The following is a 22,924-nucleotide window of genomic DNA, read 5'->3' as shown; positions in this document are numbered from 1 at the left end:
GTGCCTGATATCACGGGAATGCTCCTGGATTTTTTATTTGGTTATTATATATATATAATAATTTTATATTATTAACAAATAGTTAAACATTTATATAAACAATCAATGGCTAATTTTTAACAACTAGTTTTCAATTGGTAACTAAAAATTAAAAATATATTATTTCATTAATTAACTAACTAATTTCCTAATGGCTAATTTCTAAACGGCTAACTCTGATCCTATGCTCCCTTGCTATTTATTCCTTAGGATTTATGGATTTTTTCACATTTACCCTAAAAATGAACCACTAACTAGTTCAAAACGTGGACCAAATAATTATTTTATTATATAAATTATTTTTTAATATAATTTGTTAATAATAACTTCAAGCATTTACTGCGCTGTAAAGTGTACCTATTTTTATGGATATAATCATAGCTTTAAATTTAAATTTAAATTTCATAGACCATATCAAAAGATCAAACTGATACTTCAACAAAAGCATACATATTTATTTAATTCTGCTAACGAACGTGAAGAACGAGCCGTACAAACCGAATTTTATTCAAAGTGTGACGGGAATATTTTTTTAATTTTAAAATGGGAATACACGCAACAATATTATACATATAGATTATCCAAGATTGAGATGAATGAGCCCATCTTTGTGTATTTATGCTGTTAGAACAGCAAGGTGGTCGATTAGTTTGAGGATTGTTCGTTAGGCGTTCTTTTCTGCGCATGTATATATACACACAGCTTCATATATTTCGTTTCAGGACAAGGTGAATTCTTCACCCAACGACAGGTAGGTACGGGAGTTTTGATGAATTTTTCGTCTTTTTAATAAACTAATAATAAACCATCCCACCTGTCGTTCATTTCGATCAAAACTCCAACAATTTCTTTATGATAATATCTAGGAGTTGAATCAGTCATTCCCTCAGAACCAGTTATTCCCTCAAATGATGTTTTATAGCGATTCTGAGCATTTCACTGTTAGTGGGTATTTGTTTAATCATCAAAGGTCATTTCATGACATCGGTGTTGCAGGAGACATTGCATTTTATTCCAATATTGGTCACATTATTATTGTTTTGTCTGAAACATTGCAAATAAATTGATATGTTGGTACCTTCTAGCCTTCCCTTCAAACGGTTCTGTTGGATTACGTCTTATTTGAAAATTCGCTTCATTCTTGATAGGTGCAGTTCAGTACAATGATATAGGAATTGGGTTGTGTGGAGAAGGTTGGCTGCTTTACGTTTGAGCGGAATTGATTTGGAAAAAATAACATATGGAGGATCAGGGTCTTCAGGGTGTTCTTGAAGGTAGCCAACCTGTGGATCTTGAGAAGCATCCCTCTGGATTAGTTCCAATCTTGCAGTAAGTTATCTTTAGCTCTAACATTATTGAATTGAAAAAAGTAATAGATTTATAGATTGTGATCTCTTCTATCTCTTTGTAATTGATTCCACTGGATTCAATCGATTTGTATTTGAATATTATACCATTTAGTATAGTTACAGAAAGGATATATTGTTTCAGACAACGGCACTTTCTATCTGACTTGCATGTGTTAAGGATGCCGCCAGCAATCATCCTGAGCCAGGATTAAACTCTCCGTGAGATTCATAGTTCCATTACTGATAGGTTCCTTCCTTTTAGACAAAGCCGAACGATACAAGAGCCTATGCTAGTTGAACTAGCATAATAGGAAAAAAATTGATTTGGGAATGTGTTTCATCATTCCCTAGTTAGCATGGTCCTTAATGCTAACTTTTCTGCTATGGGTTTCATCTTTCAATGACCTAAACACACTAGCTTTTGCAGATTTGTTCTGATATGTACTTTTGCGATAGAAGGAAATATATTCCAAATACTCATTCGAGAAGTCCATTTTATGAAGTTCAAAGATTCAAAAGCATGATTGCAGATGGCTGTTTGTGTCATGTTTGAAACTTGACGGTTCCTTGTTTTGCCTGTTTATGAACCAACTACGATAGGGCCTTATGCAAGCAGTTTGTACAAAAGTTGAATAATTAATACGTTGCCTTTTTTCTATGAATTCAAAAATTTGTTTTGGTGACAAATAGTTTTTTAACTAGAGGCAGGTTATGAAATGGAATGCATTCTTGTATGCTCTGGAGTACTGTGCTCTTGAATTGAGGTGCATATGTTTGGGTGCTATCCTTTTACCTGCAATTATGTAGGCCTGCCCTGATATCTCAACTTGTTTTTGGTTTGCAATGACGAATGTTGCACATTCTGGGAGTCTTCACTGTATTTCTACTGACAAATGTTCTCCTTGATTGACTCAAATTTGGTATATTTACTCAACTATTTTCATTAAGATTCTTTCCCGCAACTGGCAAATATTCTTGAACTGTAATTTGACGTTTTTGATTATTTCTATATGCTTCGGTATGTATCTGTTGGAAGCTTTTCTTGATCTGATTACTTTAACCCTGTGAAATTATACAATGTTTTGATGCTTTCATCTATCTTCATCCGAAAGATTTGAATCTGGAAAGTACTTTTTGCATATTAGGGCCTTCTCAATGTTGAAGACATTTCTATAAAGTAAACTTCTAGAAATGAAATTTAACGTGTTGTTTTTCCACGATACTGGTGTCTACGATAGAATCTTAAATCATTGATGCTACCAAACCAACTATCACAACAAGTCTACTTTGCACAACGGAATATAAACAACAGTAAATCTACTAGTGCACAAAATATACACAATTTTACAATAACCCAACTTCGTTATATTAATCCAACTGAATAATACAACAGTCTAGGGCTCCCGCACCAGGGATAATGGCCCTCAAATATACACTAGTAGAAGAATACAAAATACAATACATTGACAATCTAGCTGATGTAGCATGCAATCACAGCTGCTTTGTCATATCCTGTACACTATGGGTCCTTTGTTTCCGTTCTGCAGCATTGCCTCTATCAATGCACCAACTCCTTTAGGCCACTGAACCCAGTGTCTACAAACTGCCCTCTAACTGATCATAAGTCCATCTACAACCGGCACATAGGGTCTTCATGCTCACTAGCTGCTCCTTCATCCTTCAAGGTCACAACACTTTGGGACTTCTGCCCACTGATGCTCAGCTCTATTGGGACTTGTTCTTCCCACTATAGTCTTCCTGCACTGCTCCAATGAAGACAAACATAGGGCAGGAGGGCTGCCACTGATCATCATCAAATGACTCTTCCTAGCTGGCCAAACCTTGAGCTCCCCCAAACTGCCACTCCTAGCAGCCACTTTTGTCCATCAAGGTGCTGCACTTAGGGCTCAGACTTGGGCACTTTCACGCTGCCCTCCAACAGATCTCAAATTCCCAATACCACACAAACAACTTGTCCAACCTGGACAGCATCCACCTAGCAACAAAATTCTACTTGAAACATTAATGTACCTCTATTTCTGAAAATGATGCAACTGCTGTAGGTTTGAAACCTGGTTAGGGCTTGATTGCAGTCCTCAACAGCCCACTCAAACTCCTCCAACAGTCCTTCCAATCACTGCAGCTTGCCTCCTTCCTTATGCTGCCTGCCCATGCTGCCTGTAGCTTGACTTTGCTATGAGAATTAGGCCTTATGGCCCCTCCAACAAGCCAAGAACGGGCCTGCAGTGCTCCTGCAATTGCCTCAAGGCTTGCAGCCTATCAAGATTCAAAACAGGGAGGAAACCAACCTTTCATGCATCTACTATCCCAGATTTACCTCGGCCTGCCTCTGCTGCACTTCAGACCTGCCAAAACCCATAAACAGACCCCAAAACAGCCCTTTGCTACCCCGGCCCTGTCCTCTAGTGCTGCCGCTGCCATAGAAGATGTTTCCTTTGAATTTGTTGCACTTGGGATGTGAGAAATGACCTCACAACTCACTCCTATTTATATCTCTTCCAAGGGCTCCAACGAACTGCCCGTTAGGGTTTGTCTAGCTGTCATTAGGCCTCTTAACACTAGGCCGACTTGATCTCTCCTTGTGCAAGCCCACACAGATACTTCAAAAATTAATATCTCATGTTCTACAACTCAGATTTTGATAATTTTCACTGCCCCTTTCTTCTCTAAGGGTCCTCTAACACCTCCATGTGTCAAATCATCGAAATGCCTTGTGGTTCCACACCCACCAGCTTGGGTGCAAAGCCCACACCTTGGGTTCCAAGCCCACAAAATACTTTTGTGGCACTCCAACCTCCAAACCCTGAACCCTAGGGCTTGGAGTACCTCCCAAGCTACCAAATCTCAACATAACATCCTGAAGTTAATGAAACTATATTTTATCTTTGAGGATTCATTCAGTAAGTCAGTAAAAAGGTTTTGGTTTCTCTTATTGTGGTTATGATTGGGAGCGTGTATTCATTTTCTGAATATCCTCTGGTTTGTTTGCAGACTCCTTTGAAAAGGCATCATTAATTGCATTGGACTGTTCATCTCACCTGTGACATTGTTGTTTTAGGAATGTAGTTTCAACAGTCGATATGGGTTGCCGGCTGGATTTGAAAGAAATTGCTCTTCATGCTCGCAATGCAGAATATAACCCCAAGGTACATACCATTCAAATAAATGAGTGACTCTTTTGTTGCTATTTGTTCAAAAATTAGATGTCTGTAATTTTCACAAATGCACATGCAGTATGTATATATACATAAATCAAACCCTATTTGTTAAAACTTAAAACAATTAGATGTCTAGCGAGGCCTTTTCCCTGTTACAAAATAAAGAACAGTCCAGGATTGCATCAGCAGTTAATTTAAAATTTGAACAAAAATGGGTCAGGCAATAGATATTGACTGCAATTTTTGGCTAGAGAATTTTTTTCGTTGCAAAACCCCTTTTCAAATGCATAGTGTACACAACTAATGAATATCAGCAATTCAATCAGAGGATCTTTAGCTACAATGTCCTGACTGGTGGCTATCTATTTCATCAAAATCATCCAGGACTTGCACCTGGGCTCATCTGCAAATAAGAGTGCATTAGCATAGGAACTTACCTTATCAGCACAACCACCTTATCATGGAAATTAGTGTTGCTGCGTTAACACAACCTGTACTTTGAAACATTGCATCAATCACATTTTTGAAGCATGAACACCTTGGAAACAAGGGGAATAGTCAATAATGTTTCTCTTTTGGGAATGGTTTTTAGCCGGATTCATGGTAATTTCTTAGGAGATGGACTTGTTTTGGTCAGTTCTGTGCATAAAACCGCCAGAATTTTACTGGGTCACATGGAACAATGCATCTTGTTATCTCTCAAATCTTCCTCCAGGAAAACCTGAGGCAACTTAGAATCCAACCCACTCACGTGCAAGGCTTCTCTCACTTCACAGCTGGTGCATTTGCAGCTGTACGGTGGTGTCCTTGTTTGTTGTATCTAATCTTAGTTTCAGATGTAGTGACAGATTGGAGAGTAACATTAATACATTTTCATAGATTTTTGTGATTTTCTATTCCAGGATTGGCTAATGCTTGTGAGAGCAAGCTCATTGTAAGAAGCTTTCATAAAAAAATACATTAGTGAATAGAATCTTGGTAATATGATACAATAATCACGTCTTCTGTTCTTCTAGCCTCTTTCCTTCTGCTATAGGATACAAGAATTTGGAAATGATTCTTAGATGGATCTTATGGGATAAACAAGGAGGGAAGAGAGGCCCCTCACTAGTATCATGTAACACTTGTACATTGCCAAGGGAGGCTAGAGGACTTGGCTTGAGTGATGTACAAATTCAAGGGGCAGAGCTGGAAACTAAAGCAATTGTCAAGACTACAAGAGGAAAGGTGGCTTGGTAGACTCTTGTTCATCATCGCATATCTAATTCTATCTGTGTAGAGGGCATAAACGGGTCCTTTTAGGGTCTGCAGTATAGTTGGTGTAGCTGGTGCCGCCACAAGGATTTAACAAGTTTGGTGCTTAGTGTTGAAGGAACTACATTGGATTTTGAAGGTCCTAGAAGTGGATGGGACAAGATCAATTTGGACTTTTCCTTCAACTAGAGGGTATATTGTTAAACTCCTTTTATTCTAAGAAAGAGATCAGCCAAGAGAGGCTTCCACCAATGGGGGCACTTGTGGGACAAAGATGTGGATCTATTTGGACTTTTCCTTCAATTAGAGGGTAGATTGTTAAACTTCAATTATTCTAAGAAAGAGATCAGCCAAGAAAGGCTTCCACCAATGGGGGAACTTGTGGGACAAAAATGTGGGTGGTTGGTTGCTTCAGAGAATTACTAGTTATTTTTTTTCAAGAGGAAAAAAACGCACCATCTTTTATTAAAAACAAAAGATAGTTACAAATGCATGGATCTTGAATCCCAAAATTCTGATTACAGTGCAGTAGGAGCGAATAGATCTATTAGAGGTTGTTCATCACTAAATACTTGAAACAAAATGGAACCCAAAGAAACAAACATAATAGATCTCTTTACAAACTGCTATTGCTAAAAACTTCAAACCTGATCATTTGTAGGAGCAAAAACAGCATGGCAAAAAAGACCAAAGATAAACCAACTCGCGAGAGAAGACTTTTAGGAGGAATGTCCCTGATGATGTTGGAAAACACCGGTCTAGAGACAAAGCAAACAAAAACGTCGGTTGAAATCATCAACAGGACCACCCAAAATTTTCAAAGGCTGGAGCTTAGGTAGCAACATATTGACAGAGGCTGCGCCATCAAACCAAAATATGTCCAGATCGCAAAAGGCCAGAATCAAAACCCTAGATCAAAAGTAGCCAAATGGAGCATGGAGAAATGTGTTAGAAGGCAATCTGGTCGAGCGCAGAAGAAAATTTGAAGAAAATTCCTGAAAGTGAATCAATCCTAGAGCCGCAGAGCATCAACGCTTAGACGAAACAACATCTTCTCTGTTTTGCTCACGGAAAATGTGGGAGAAAGAGATCCGATGAAAGGACAGTGTCAGAAATCTGATTCTTTGTTGCTAGTTAAGGAGAGTCGGAGTCTAAAGATTGCAGCGATTATTGACCCAATCAATAATTACCCTAGAGTCCCCAAAGATGACAATATCTGATAATCCAATCCAAGTAGTGCAGAAGAGGGTGCCCCATAATGCCAGAAGCTCAGCCCTGGTGTTTGAGCCCTTACCATTGTACCAAAAGAAGTTGAAATGATGAATATGGTCCAGATAGATAGCCATACCACAACCACATAACCCGAATGAGTTGGTGCCATCGAAGAAGCCAACAGGGAAAGAAGTCCAGAGGTCTATAGAAGAGCAGGGGGAGCAAGGTGAAAAGGAGGGCATAACAGAGAATTCCTTATAGAATGCCACGATCGAAGAGCTAATCCTGAAAAATTCTGGCTGAATGGAATCAAAGATAAGGGCATTACGAGCTCTCCAGATGCCCCACATAAGAAAAAAGGGGAGAGTCCTGAGGTTTATATGAACAAAAAACCAGTGATGGAGGCAATCAGAGATGTGTGACCAGACCGGGACAACATTGGAATCGAGGAGTCTAAGCACTTCAAGCCAAACCGATCTGGAAAAAGGGCAATGAAGGAAAAGGTGTGTGATCTCCTCACCATGTTCCCTGCAAAGGCAACAACGTTCCAGACCCAGAAAACCTTGCTTGGATAGGTTATCCCAGGTCAAAATCCGATTATGGGCCACCAACCATAGAAAACTCAAATGTTATAGGCTATTGATAAACAAATCTTACAAAACATTGTAAGGTCATTCCTTACATTAGTTCATTTTAGGAACTTTATTATAAGATCTCACAAAATCATCCAAGTGCACCTCAACTTAACAAAAGTTGGGCTATTCATTATGTTCAAATTTAGATGATTTAGGTGTAAAGATATATTGAAACCCCACTCTACCATTAACGCTAGGGTGGATGGTTTTCATTGAACAAACTAGCCATTAAAAATTGGCTCCACCACTTTGCTGTAATAGATGGTTTGGGTGTGATTTGTAATATAATCAAGCAGAGGCCTATGATTTTCATTAGGGTATGCACTTAGCAAAGAAAGCCATAATGAAATCCCTGATTGTCGTGGGAGACTCAATCACAATTATGAAACTGATGGGCATTTGATAGCAAACTTGCTTCAATTATAGCCCGAATCTAGAAGGAGGTTGGGAATTTGCATAAAATCTCATTTTATTAGTTCTTATGAGAGCACAACCAATAGGTTGATTCTTTGGCTAATGAACTTGCCATTGTCAAATTAGGTGTCCCATGAAAAAGATGAGGGGTGCATGAAATTAACTTTGCTTTGGGACTTGAATTCCTTGGCTAGAGTCTTCATTGGCAAGGTGGTATAATGAAACATTATATAGGAGATTCTAGTTGCCTTGAAGGGAGGAAGATCATTTGTCTAGAAATGAACCTGGTAAGAGTGTCCCTTAGTCTTTTTCTAGTTTATTAGATTTTTTGCCTATTAGATTTATCTTTGGGCATGCATAAAGTGCAAATGTTTCTTGATCTTGGTCCTTGGAAGATGGATGTATTTTGTGTTCATTTCCTCTATTAGCATTTTTCACTTATATTTTGGTATTTTTGGAGCGATTTCGGCATAAACCCTACTAGTTCTTTGGCTTTTGCTTGCATGCTGGTCTTTCTCTACTCAAATATCCTTCAACTTGGTCTTGGGAATCTATGGTCAATTGGCACTTTGTTTTGGTGGTGTAATTTATGGAGTAGCAAGTCTACATTTGTTTGTTCAAACAGGGATTTCTTTAGGTTAATCCCTTTGCGCACTAGCTTGATCCTAGAAATATCCTTGGCAAGAGTTGGCATCCATGGTTTTCTTTAGTTGTTTCTCGCGTGGATTATAGGGAAGCTCAAGAGTTGGCATCCATGGTTTTCTTCAGTTGTTTCTCACGTGGATTGTAGGGAAGGCACGAGGAGTCCATATAATGTAGCAGACCCTCTTTTTTTTGGTGGCCTCTAAGGTGCATTAAAATGGACACCAATGCACTTTACAAAATTTGATAACCATGATTACCCTAGTGCAGCGAAAGCAAAAAATTTGTTTTGGAAGTAGAATGTAATATGCTGAGGAATATGATCACCAATCTAAGTAAAGACTCCCACTCTGCTTCTAATTGCAGGATGTCAATAAACTCTATCCAAGCAGATTTAAAGGAGAAATACACAATTCATCAAATGATGCATGAAAATTTCAATCCTTAAGTGACTAATATCCTTATTTCCAAGAAATCTAGCATGCCTACTACGAAGCTACACTAGAAATCCTAGGTCTTATGGCATAAAAGAGATTGGCCATCGTTGTCACCTCAGTGACCTCTCTCTAGCTATCCAGTGTTGGATGTTATCTCCACATGGGAGGCTTCCCTAAAGAAATCACCTAGCAAGATATTTGATAAACAAGGGCTCAAGGGAGTTATAAGATTTAATGGTTATGGAGGAGGGTATTGGCAAGGACTTGATGGTCATGATAACAGATACGAGCAATCAAGCACACTTTCCACCAACCCCAATGGCCTAGGAGAGGGTTGTTATAAATTAGGGATTTTATAATATGCATGTTTACTACATGCAAAGCATATAAAAACCAAGAAATAACCAGTGTTCCAAAGGGTCGCGTCCCCCCACCTGGGGGTCGAGTTTCCTAGCTCCTTCGCGCTCCGGGGACTTGGGGACAAGAGGGGGTCGTTTCCCCACGCTCCCAAAAAACAGGGTACGCGAGGAAACTTGAAAGGGGTTGTTTCCTTCATTTTTGGGATCGTTTCCTCCAATTGGGGTCATTTCTTAGGCAAAAGGGGTCTTAAGGGTCATTTCCCTAGAAAAAATTCGCAAATTTTTTATGAAACAAAAAAATCATAATTTTAATATTTGTTGACCTACCGGGAAGGGTTTACGTTATGTTCATTTCACATTTAATTTTCTATTTTCTCCTTCATTGAACTGAACACTGCCGCCATCGCCAAGTAGCCTTTTGTTTGCTCCTTCATTGAACGGAATGTTGTCGCCATCGCCAAGCAGCCTTCTACCTGCTCCTTCGTTGAACGGATTACCTTGAGAAATTATGCTCATTTATCTTTTGATATGTTCTTATGTTATTTTGACTCTATAAAATTAAAAATTTTGACTCTTGATGTATCAAACTTGACTTTTATAATTTTATTTCAATATTCACTATTCAATGTTCATAGTTGGAAGTGGAACATCAATATGGTTTAAATTTTAAAGTTTAAACATTTATAATTTATTTTCATTGTGCATTGTTAGTAAGTTAGTAGAATAGTAGTTACATTGTATAGTTACAAACTTACATGAATGATGTATGATTATAATTTATATGATAATGATATCAATGATCATGCTTTTTCGTTTTAAATTTGTTTCAGTTATATGATTCATCGATTTATATTTTATATTTATAAGTTTTTAAGACCCCGACGTCCCCCCACGTAAATTGGTGGGGAGCTTTTGCGTAGGCCGCTCTTGCGTATCATTGCTCCCTCGCCTCCTCGTCCTGGAAACTTGGTGGAACATTGGAAATAACCTCTGAGGAATAGATTCATTAACTCATCAAATGATATAAAGGGGTAAGCCAGGGAAAAGAAAACTTCTGTAGTTTTTAATGGTTTAATATGCAATAAACAACAATAGAAGCCTAGATGTCAATCCTAATTTGGGGACAAATTATACAATTAATACTAGATTTTGCCTTTTCAATTTATTAATAAAATTTTTATCAACAGAATAATGACATATAAATGCAAAATTACCATAACATGCAAATTAGAACCAAACCCTAACCGTAGCTACCAAGAAATTAGAAGTGGAAATTTAGGATGTTCACCACAATTAGGCTAGTGCCTTCACTCAATTGAGCAATGGAGTTGTTTAGGGCAAGGTCTATGATGGAGGGCCTTGGATGTAGAGGGTGGAAGACTAAATTTCTTCTCTTAGAAACCCAAATGACTTCTCGGTATGGGAGATTTAAAGTCAAAGGATGCAGGAACCAAGTTCCTTTGATGGATCCTTGCAAGACAAATTTTTAAATACCATAAATAATCAATTGAGCAATGGAGTTGTTTAGGGCAAGGTCTATGATGGAGGGCCTTGGATGTAGAGGGTGGAAGACTAAATTTCTTCTCTTAGAAACCCAAATGACTTCTCGATATGGAAGATTTAAAGTCAAAGGATGCATGAACCAAGTTCCTTTGATGGATCCTTGCAAGACAAATTTTTAAATACCATAAATAATCAAAATTTCAAGAAAGATATTACACTTTTTAATATGGCACAAATAGATACCCTGATTTAAGAAAATAACATGCAAAATGGAAGAAAATTGACAATAAAATTAAACAATTCGAAAAAGAATTGCATAATCAATCCCAAACAAGTCTCTCCATGCAAAAATTTGCCTCTTAAGACAATTCGCTCCATTAAATTTCCATTGTGTACAAGAGAAAAGTACAAGAGAGTTATTGCTTACTCTTTAGAGAGAGAAGAGTGAGTGAAAATGTGATGATACAAAATGACTTTCCTCTATTTATATGAGGGAAACCAAGTCACTTTTCATAATTTTACAATAAAACCCCTAAAAAAGTTTTCTTGGAGCATTCATCTAGGCCTAAAGGTCACAAGCCGACCTTAAGATAGCTTTAAAACATAAGAAATACGTCAAACTCTCCATGAGTTGTCTTCACTCCAAGGTACATCTCCTCTATCATGATATCATTATCAAGAAGGCTCATGTTACCCTTATAGGACATCTAGGGATGATATGGCTACCTCTTGGGCAAGTGTTGGCATCTAAGCATGGTGTGCTAGCCCTTCTAAATCATCTTAGTGATCTTGATCATCATTTGGGCTCTAGAACAAGGAAACACTCATCAAATAGAGTTAGGGCTAGCTTGGGGGCATCCTGGGCACATCATCAAACAAACCAATGCCTTGGCTTCTTGGTTCAACATTTCGACACTTGCAGGTGTAACAAGGGGGGTACAACCATGTGGAGGCTCCTCAAATCCCAATGCTCATCTTAGGAGGGCAACATTGGGGCTAGAAAGTCATATTTTCTCCCAATACTAGGCATGACATCTTTTAGGTAGTGCTGGAGAGGTACCATGCTGGTGACTAACCAGATCAAAATTTTCAGATGCTGGTGACTAACCAGATCTCACCTTAACAGCGAGTGCGGATCAGAATTATTAAACCTGCGAGTGCGCATGAGCAGAACCTGTAGGAAGATGCGATTTGGGTTGGCATGGTGCAGCAGAACATACAAGCGGTATTTGGGTTGGCGTGGTGCAGCAGAAGGTCGTGGCAGAACGGCAGATCGAAGATCGCAGCAGAACAACAGAATGGGACCACACAGATCGGATGTGTTTTTCGGACAGTAGAACAGGACCACGCAGAACAACAAAACGAGACTGCTCGCATAAACGACAGAGACAACCGTAGAGTATATCCACATCCACAGATATGGATATACTCTAGTAATGAATCACCTGAAACGTGCCCTCAAGCTTAAGTGAGATCAGCATCATCAGGGAAGAAAACCATTAAAATATCATAGTGGACCATTTTCAATGTTAGGGGTACAAAAATAGTTCACACAAACCTTTCCTTCTAATGTCTTTCTAGCTTAGGATTTGTAAGCAAGTTACCACACTTAGCTTAGGGATGATTATACCATCGGCTCTATTAGGTGCTTCTGGCCCCCAAGGGAAAGGACATTTCATAGGTAGACCTGCCAGTCCATAGGTCCATGTGATAAAGGTGGTGATGGAATGGGAAAGACTTCAAGGAAGATGGCCATAGCCATGGTATTGTCTGATGGAGGTCCAACATCTCTAAGTGCTATAATGAGAGGAGGGAGCAATTGTGGATGTCAGATGAGCATGAGTTAGCCTTTTCCTTGGCCTTTTTTTTCTACCCATCTGGTGCGCTTTTGACTTTAATATATTTCTTTCCTACATAGCTTAGGAGGCCTAACTCGCATTTTGCTTTTCCAATACCTCTTGAAGATGTAGTAGTTTACCGCTCATCAGGGCTGGGACATTCAAGAGTTCCTCTTAGATAGAGCATGAGGATTTGAGGAACTAGGTGATATCCTCATAAAGTATGAGGCTATTCCCTCTTCTTTCGATATCCTTAGCTTGTAGAGTTCTTGCCTTAGAGAGATAACTTCTCCTGCAGTGCTTACAGAAAACAACTCTACCAATTTGTCATATATTTCTTTTGAGGTGTTGAGTTTAGATACATATGGAATGAGGGGATCCTTGATGGATTCTATGAGAATCCTTTGAGCCCTCAGTTCCCCTTTCATAAACTTTGCAAGTGCTTGAGCATCTTCTTTTGCTGGTTTGGTGATAGATCCTTTGATGTGATCCATTACCTCATTTTCAATGAGATTCAGATCTGTCCTCTTCTTCCATGCAAGATTGTTTGAAGCCCCAACCAATTTGTTGCTTTCCTTTCAAAATGACATTTTGACAGATTCAAACATAATATACTTACTTGAGAAGATGCTTCTTCCACTTGATGCCTCTCTTGAATTTGATGATAGTAAAGATGATAGAGAACTTCTCCTTGATGAAGATAGATCTCTTCAAGAGTGATCCTTGATTCCACAAAGAAGTAGATTACTTTAGATATTTTGATGGTGATGTCCTTGTTGATGATGATCAATGATGACTTCTTGATGATGTCTTCAATGGTAAGGACCTTGCTTGAGAGGGAGATCACTTTAGAATCTTGATGACAATGTCCTTGATCTTGCTTCTCTAGAAAGGAACTTGATGTATAAGTCCTTCAACTTGAGTAGTGTCTTTGAGGCACCTTGAGATGACTTGAGGATTCTAGTGTAGTCTTTATCTTTGATATAGGGTTTTGATACTTCTTTTGAAGATCTTGACTTCAAGATGATCTTCTAGATTTGCTTTGATGCCTTCCTCGAGATTTGATCCTTGAGTGTCCCTTGATAAGATGCCCTTCCTTGAATTTGTAACCTTAGCTCTGAAACCACATTGAGAAATCTAGGGCATAGCAATTAGGTGATTTCTCTTCTATTGGTAATTGCTTGTGAATGCTTTTTACTTCTTTAGATTAGGATCTATTTCATTAGATTATTGTAGTGTTCTTCTTCATCAAACAACTACCAATGCATAAACAACAAAGAGACGAGACACAGAATATAGGCTATCAGCTAGGGCCAAAACCTCTCCCACTTGAGAGGAAAACCCAAACAAATTCTTCTTCTTTTAGAGACTTCAATTGACAAATACCAAGACCAAGACCCTTAACCTATTTGCCACTGCAAGACCAAGACACAAAGCTTCCTTGATGAGATCCTTCTTACTTGAGTCAACAATAGTCAAACCTCTGCTTCTTCCTCCTTCTTGGCTACCCTTTAGAATTCATCTTCCTTTTTCCTTGCTTCAGACCTTTAACCTTTTTGGCCCTAATTCAGAAACCCTAGCTGCAACACTTTTGAAATTGTCACTTTCTATATAGTGCCTGTGACTCCTTCGCTTAGGATAAAGACTCCTTGTTTGACTCGACTTCTCTTTTGACTTGTCCTTCTCCCAATTTGGTTACCTAGATGACTGAAATCCCTTGTCCCTTTTTCCTGTGGTAGACAGTCTTGTAATCGTGCACCTGTGGAGTGATATTAGCTCTAAAAACAAACCCAAACAACTTTGATCTTCCTTGCTTCTTCTTCATTGGCTATGAGACTCCTTTCTTAGTGATTCTCGCACTTCTTATTGCAGACTACTCCTTGGCCGAAATTTTGTCTCTGAAATGAGGCCGAGCTACCCTATTTATAGTGGTTTGCCCATCAAATAAGTCAACTTGAACTATGGGTGAGCCGACATGTCCTTTGGTGTAGATCCATTACTCCATCTTGAAGCCGACTTGAAGGAGATGCTTTAGCTTGGTCTTGGAGGGCCTTTTTATTCTTTTAATGACTCATACAAATATGTAACATGCCCAAGAAGGGTCCTTCATACATGACATTGACTCAATTTGACTTTATGACCAATCCTAAGGGCTCACAATGGGAGCCTTACCTAAAAATAAAATTCCTTGCTCATGAAACCCATGAGACAAGCATTACAATAATAATTTTATTTTTCTTCTTTGCATCAATTACATAAAATCACAATTACACATGTCATTATGAAGACTGAACCTAGTTACACTTTTCAACACATATGACTGTATGGATTTGTATGGTATTGTTAGTACAACTGTGCAATATTGTTTCAAATGATTGTCTGAACTGTGCGTTTCCTAGAAATGCCTCTTTCTTGGTCACCTACTCTCTGTCTCTCGGTCTCAGTCACTCAACTTGCTCAATTGTTGATGTGTGTTCTAAGCCTCTACCTTGGCATGTCTTTATAAATTTGGCAGGGAATCTATTTTTGAGATTACTTCTAGTCCAAGTCATGCATGAGATACACTTCTATCAAGAGACCTCTGTGGTTCACTTAGACCTCAATTGTTCAGTCAAACTAAATATAAGATTATGATGCCACTTTTGAAGTACACCCCTTGACCATATCACTTATCAAATTCACTTATTAATTGAACGGGTGTCCTAGGAATTGTTCCTCCCCTTAAGGCCTTTTCTTTCACTGTCATTGGAAGCACATAATAGAGGTAGTTGATAATTTCGCATTCCTAAATTTGGAAACCTATATAAGGTCATAAGCTATTGTGAAGTTTGAAGATACCTAATGTGGTCTACTTACATGACCTTTACATTAAATGTCTCGCTTCTTATGTTACATTGACTCTACATGATGGATTGATCTTAGTTGATTCCTTGAGTTGTGCTTGATCATTTTAGATACATACACATGGTCTTTTAGAGGACGTTGGAGACTTGTTGATGGATGTTGGAGCCTTGAAGCTATGACATTGCATGGATGGGCTTGATGTACCACTTGAGGAGGGCATAGAGTCCCTTGATGATACCATCATCCTTTGATGACATTGACCATTGATGTGATGATGTTGCTCTTGTTGATGATGCTACACCTTTTTGGAGAGGTCATGGAGCCACTTACCTTGATGATGTCATGAGGATGCTTGAGGATGTTGCTTTTGTGATTGCACCTTTATAATGATTTGACATTTATTTGAGCCAACCTAGTATGATTTGATGGTGATGTGGTACTATTTGATGAGGAGACATGACCGTTGGAGGGTACATTAGACCTTTTGGAAGGAGATATGCCTTATGGCGCATTTTTACTCTACTATGGAATTTGCATCACCCTTTCTTGGCTTCTACACTTGAACATGTGCCATTTTGGAGGGAAATCTTCATGTTTTAGCATTGTATTTCCATGTTAGAGGTATATTTTGGGGTCAGATGGAGACATATCCATGTTAGAGTGTTTAGGAATAGGAGCAAGGAGGAGAGAAGGTGAGAGGATTGAAAGGAGAGAGGCTATACCCTCTGACCTGTAGAGAGTTAGTGAGGGGCCATACTACGAAGGCATTCTCTCACCGACCATCTCTTTGGGAAGGGAGCAAACCAATTCAAGCAAGTGGTTATTAACTATTCTAGGATTTCCATGGTGATTCCCATGGAATTTTCGTGTTTCAGGGGATTTTAGCCTAATTTGAGGTAAAGTGCTTAGTTTCCCTAGTACAAATATGGGAGTGCTTAAATTCTTTGGATGATTGCACACATGAGAGAACACTTCTATTGTACTTTCCTCCTCTCTAAATTTGCTATGGAGCATGTGTTGAGCAACTTTTCTCTTGGGGTATTTTGTGATGTGGATGGTTCTCTTTCCATGGATGATTACTGATGATCTTTGAATGCTATATACTATTCAATGTGAGTTATCAATAAGGATTATTAAATATTCACCATAGTTTTGTTGGTGTTTTTATCTCTTAATTCTCACTGAAAAAGGTTCTTTATCAAGCTCTCTTGAGTTGGCCTAACTTAAGCTGCCTCCCTTATTTGTCTTTGAAAACAGGACACTATGGTTAGAGGATTAAGGGACATAAGTTAGTCTCCCTTAATTTCTTTGAACCCACATCCATCTTTTTTCTTCCAAGGTTGTTACTCCTAGATTGAGAAAGGTGTTGGAAAACTAGTTAGGGCAACAATGTTTTCCTTAAATGAAATTTACTTGTGATATTAGGATTTTCTTCTTAATTATGATTATGTTCTCATTATCAAATAAATGCCAAAAACAAAAGTGAACACAAGATATAGGCTCCACGCTAGGGAACAACCCCATCAAGGGGAAAACCAATTAGAACTTCTCTTCATATCAATTTTCAAAGGACACTGCCAAGACCCAACACAAGACCTCTCACTCCCATCAAGATACAAGTCAACCAATCGGCCAATCTTCACTTCTGCAACTTCGACTTCTCTATTTTTGCAAACTCCAGACATGTGGGAAACCTCAAGAATTTCGCATATTTCAAACTTCCAAAACTTCTAGGGCACACTGTACTTTCACATGGCTCTTCTAGCATCCTTCGCATGCATCTCTAACTACAGACCATGTACAAAAGAAGTATCCTTGAATGTGTCTCTAATGGAGGTCGAAGTCTCTCATAAATCGCCTCCTTCCAAGTTGCTTCTCCAAGCCCACTCTAGGCTAACTTCCAATGGCTGACTAACTTGTTCTTTGGGAGCTCACCTAGACACTTCTATAAACAAATAATTTTTCTTTCTTTGATACAAGTGCCCAAGTGGGTCTTTTACAAAATGATAATGACACTTTGACTCAAGAAAAACCTAAGAGCATACAATGGATGCTCGACCTAGTAATCAAAGACATAAGCATGAAACCCATGCTTTACAAAATAATTTTCCTTTACATCTTTTGATCAATACATAAGAATTACATCATGACATAAGACAAATGACAATTATGAAGACCGAAACTAGTTACAATTTCCAACACTCCCTCTTAACTAGGGAGGTATTCATAATTGTCCAACTGGTACAAGGATAGTACTCCATTTGAAAAGTTCTTATAAGAAGAGATCCAGATTGATAAGCATCACTCATCATAGCCAACATTGTCACATTACCCAAGGCCTTGACAGGTACACTCTATCTCTCACAAGATCAGAGCACAATGCTGGGAGGCATTCCATAGGACACCATACTGCCTCATCATGGTACATACTCCACCTAGGATACCCGAAGTAATCCTACCACCAGACCATTCTTATCCAAGTCCATGTGACTTAGGATCTTCATCCTAATCCATCACATTACATGACTCAAGAATGTTTGTCCAAGATGCTTATCCAATCCAACATTCTCCTTATCCATGTCCATGTACTTGAATTAAGACATCAATCCTAATCCATCAAAGTACATGACACAAGGAGAACCAAACAAGTTATCATTCTCCCTATCTGTGATGCATGCACTAGACTTACGACTGTTAGTCCTGGTCTAGTACATGACACAGGGAGAACCAATGTCCAACCATACTCCCTCTCAATCAGGGAGGACATCCCTATTCTCTTTTTAATCAGAGAATAGATCTTGCTCCTATTCAAGGAGACTCCTTTTACTCCCTCTCAAACCTAGAGGAGATTCCCAACTTCAAAATCACAGCCACAAGTCCTCTTACTTGTCTTTCATAAAAGCACCAACTATCAGTTCATTATAGCTTGCATGGCTCCCTCACATCTCATTGTACAAAGCATGCTTCCTTTCATGGTATCATGGGTCACAGAGCCATCTTCTCATGATAGATTCAAGTTATCCATCTTGCACATCACTTTCCTCTCGACTTTATCAACGAAGGCATTCTATTGAACCATCCCAAACTTCAAGTTGATCATAGATTCCTTACAAAAGTGATCTCCCTTTTAGATGGTTAGGTTATCTTCTCACACTACTACCTTCCAATCCCAAGATGAGCACATCTTGATTTTCATAGATGTCAAGTACCAGATGTTGAGCAATGAGCTTTCCCTCAATATAGTTGAACTTGTCTTCAACTGTTATTATGTACCCTTGCAATATCTTTCCAGGTAGCAAAATTATATGTTAACCAGATAACCAATAATAGATATCAACATCGGATTTACCTCGTCATGATGATCTTCTCAACAAAGTATCAACATCCTCATGGTCCATCTTCATATGAGTCTACCTTTATGCATCAAAGTTCCTAAGGATCCAACTTGATTACAAAGTTACCATATTTCCTTTAATGAACTTTGATGGCATCAATTCCCTCAGGGTCTTTACAGTTCCCTCCATTCATCATGCTCTTCATGGCATAAGATCAACTTTGCTTATCTTTCAATATTCACTAACAAGTACCACCAAGAAAAATATACAAGTGCAAGAGCATGATTATGATTTTTACAGTCTAGGGATTCCATGGTATTTTAGAGAGGGAGAACCCTAAGGTTTTTAGATCCAAACCCTAAGTTCCTTGATATTTCATTTTGAAACATCAACCCCAGGGTTTGAACTTTGAACCCAAATTTTCATCCAATTCCACCCTCACTAGGGTTTGCCAGACACCCGAGACTATCTACAAACCATAGAACCAAACATGTCCCATTAACCCTAATACAATTTATGTCAGATCATTTATGTATAAAAAGCAATTATATATACCTTGTAGACAAGGACTACATACCTCAGTCCTCCATGAAAGTTTGCTACAAAGCCTTCTTCACAATCTTCTTACTGTTTTCAAGAGTAAAAATTTCAAAGATGCCAAAGCCAAAGACTGCCTTCAAAGGTACTGCAACTTCCATGGATGTCATGATATTTTCAAGAGCAATGCTCTACACAAGGTGACTAACTATAGCTTCTTTTGACTTCCATAGTCCTTCAAGCTTGGTACCCGTGCTTCTACCAAGTTTAAAAATCCTTCTTTTAAAAAAAATAGGTCTGGTACCTATTTCTTCCAACCAAGCATACTTCCTTCACCAATTTGAATTTGAATGCAAATATAGATGCAACTTGTCTGCTTCCCATTTTCACTATATGAGATTATAGAACAGGCCTATATAGGTCGGCATAGATTCAATGCTAGGCGTCATTCCTATATAGGACTATATCTATGTTGTTGTCCCTTCACATTGTAACCATAAGATGTCTTCCAAACAAGGCCTTTTAACATGCCTTACGAATTTCAGAAGATGGTAATAAGGGTGACTTTTTCAGCTTCCTTTTTGCGTTCCATGGTTCTGTCATTGACACCGAGGTCCTGACCTCTTTCGCTGTAGGTTTTGGTCCTTCTATACAAAATTATAAGGTCGCTTTTCATTGCTTCTGAGGTTTGACAAGTACAAGATTTCAACCTAATTTAGGCTTCTAGGATCTCTAAAAAGATGAAGTGTAGAGCCTTATGGTCTTTTATTATTTTAATTAGCGAGCAATATAGGGTATGCAAACTTTTGTCTCGGTCCTTATCTGATTAGGTCTTGTCACAATGCTTCTAAAGCTCGACCTCCTAGCACAAAACCTTATTATGATTTTTGGATCCTTGAAATGATGATGTGGATGTTTTATCCAGACCTTCTTGATGCCTTAAGAACTTCGGAACTCTGAGGTGATAAAATGGGTGTCTGGAATAGGCTTTACGTCCTTTTCAAGACCCTTGAACTTATGCACAAGCCTTCAGTCTTCCTTACAGGACCCTCAACCATATCTAGGCCTATTACCTTGCTTCTTGGATCCCTGGAAAGATGAAGAAGCTACCAACTGAGTGCTTTTCGATTCCTACAAACCTTTGGCCTCCTTGAACAGGTCTATGGTCTAATCACTGAGGTCTAATCTCACTGTTGCTTTCTAGCTTGGATGGCAAGTGTGTACAGAACTTTAGTTTCACCCTCTTGTACAAGGATAACCCTTCTTATTGTGATCTTCCAACTGCTTACAAGATGAACCTTAGCTCTGATACCATGTTGAAAAACTGGTTAGGGCAACAATGTCTTCCTTACATGACATTTACTTGTGATATTAAGATTTTCTTCTTAATTATGATTATGTTCTCATCAAATAAATGCCAAAAAAAAAGTGAACACAAGATATAGGCTCCACGCTAGGGAAAAACCCCACCAACGGGAAAACCCATCAAAACTTCTCTTCTTATCAATTTTCAAAGGAGACTTCCAAGACCCAACACAAGACCTCTAACTCCCATCAAGATACAAGTCAACCAACCAACCAATCTTCACTTCGGTAACTTCATTACTTCTGCAACTTTGACTTCTCTATTTATGCAATTTTGGACCTGTGGGAAACCTCAAAATTTTTGCATATTTGAAACTTCCAAAACTTCTAGGGCAGAATGTACTTTCGCATGGCTCTTTTAGCATCCTTCACATGCCTCTCTAACTGTAGACCATGTACAAAATAAGTATCCTTGAATGTGTCTCTAATGGAGGTCAAAGTCTTTTATAAATAGCCTTCCAAGTGGCTTCTCCAAGCCCACTCTAGGCCGACTTCCATTGGTTGGCAAACTTGTTCTTTGGGAGCTCACCTAGACACTTCTAAATATAAAAAATAAATTTTCTTTCTTTGATACAAGTGCCCAAGTGGGCCTTTTACAAAATGATAATGGCACTTTGACTCATGAAAAACCTAAGAGCATACAATGGATGCTCAACCTAGTAGTCAAAGACATAAGCATGAAACCCGTGCTTTACAAAATAATTTTCCTTTATATTTTCTTTTGATCAATACATAAGAATTACATCATGACATAAGACAAATGACAATTATGAAGACCGAAACTAGTTACAATTTCGAACAAAAGGCACTAGTCTTGTCTCTTTTATCAATCATTTAGATTTCTAAAACTCATTTTTTTGTTCTAGTGTGAATTAAGGTTCAATTGTAGCAAAATCATATATTTTCAGTATTTATTGACTTAAAAGTTAATTTCCTATGGTTAGAAACTGTTTGAGATATATTTGAAAAACAAAAATGTCATTTCAAGTGGATTTTTCAACCATAAATTAGAGCTGATGTCTAGGGTTTTAATTGTTTTTATATGCCTTTTTGTTGGAAAATGTAACTAGTTTTGGTCTTCGTAATTGTCATTATACTCATGTCATTATGTATATCTTAAGTATCAAGCAAAAGAAGAAAGAAAAATATTATTTTCAAGCATGGGTTTCATGCTTCCCTTGATTGGTCAACTAGGTTAAGCATGTTCTTCATGCTTCTAGGGTTTGTCATGTCATAAGAATAATGGTCATGAGTCAAGAGAGTCATTATCAATTGTATAAGACTCTATTGGGCAAGTTGTAATGTGTAAAAGAGTTTATTTTTGTATCTACAAAGTCAAGAAGATCTCCAAGACCAAGTTGGCCCTACCATGGTGAAGTCGGCCTAGAAGAGGCCTATTCAACTCCTCAAGAAGACTATAAATAAGAGGGACTTCGACTCATTTGGATCACTCACTCACACAAGTTCGATATGCAACAAGATAAGAAGAAAAACAAGAAAGCCTAGAAGAAGGAGAAGTCTAAGCGAAGAAAGAAATCTTGGAAAACATCTTTTCTATCCACGTGCAAAGTTGTCTAGGGTTTTTGTGCAAATTGCAGGGGCCAAAGTTGTAGGCCGAAATTGCAAACCTAAAGTTGCAGAGCCGAGATTTTGAATGAAGCTGCTTTGATAGAGTTTGACCTTCACTAACTTTGGAAGACTTTGACTTGTTTGGAAGAGATCTTGTTGGAGGGCTGACTTGGTTCTTGGAGGAGGTTTTGACTTTGGTCTCGGGGTCTTGGATTTCTCTTTTGAACCGATTCTATAAGAAGAGAAGAGTTTCTTTTTGGGTTTTCCCCTTAGAGGGGTTTTACCCTGGCTTGGAGCCTATATTTTGTGACCACTGTCTTTTATGATCTTCATGGTTTATGCTCTTGATAATTGTTTGATGAAAATAATCTAACAAATAATAATAAGAAGATAACATAAGTTCACAAGCATTT

The 22,924-nt window shown here is 38.3% G+C and overlaps 1 protein-coding gene across 1 annotated transcript in view; it reads left to right on the top strand.

Annotated features, from left to right (window-relative positions):
- The first annotated feature begins 522 nt into the window (after window positions 1–522).
- The window catches only part of LOC149226474 (TATA-box-binding protein-like), an 83,675-nt gene continuing 61,273 nt past the window's right edge, over window positions 523–22,924 (top strand). The window contains exons 1-3 of the mRNA XM_089380206.1: window positions 523–790; window positions 1,188–1,368; window positions 4,468–4,555. Of these exons, the coding sequence (XP_089236332.1) occupies window positions 1,280–1,368; window positions 4,468–4,555 (177 nt within the window). The 5' untranslated portion in view covers window positions 523–790; window positions 1,188–1,279. The remainder of the gene's footprint in view (window positions 791–1,187; window positions 1,369–4,467; window positions 4,556–22,924) is intronic.

This window comes from Pinus tabuliformis, chromosome J, assembly GCF_031772625.1.
Source record: "Pinus tabuliformis cultivar Carrire ecotype Pingquan chromosome J, CPIR1, whole genome shotgun sequence".
Lineage (NCBI taxonomy): Eukaryota > Viridiplantae > Streptophyta > Pinopsida > Pinales > Pinaceae > Pinus > Pinus tabuliformis.
The sequence above is the reverse complement of the archived record's forward strand: the minus strand, read 5'-3'. Positions and strand labels throughout refer to the sequence as shown.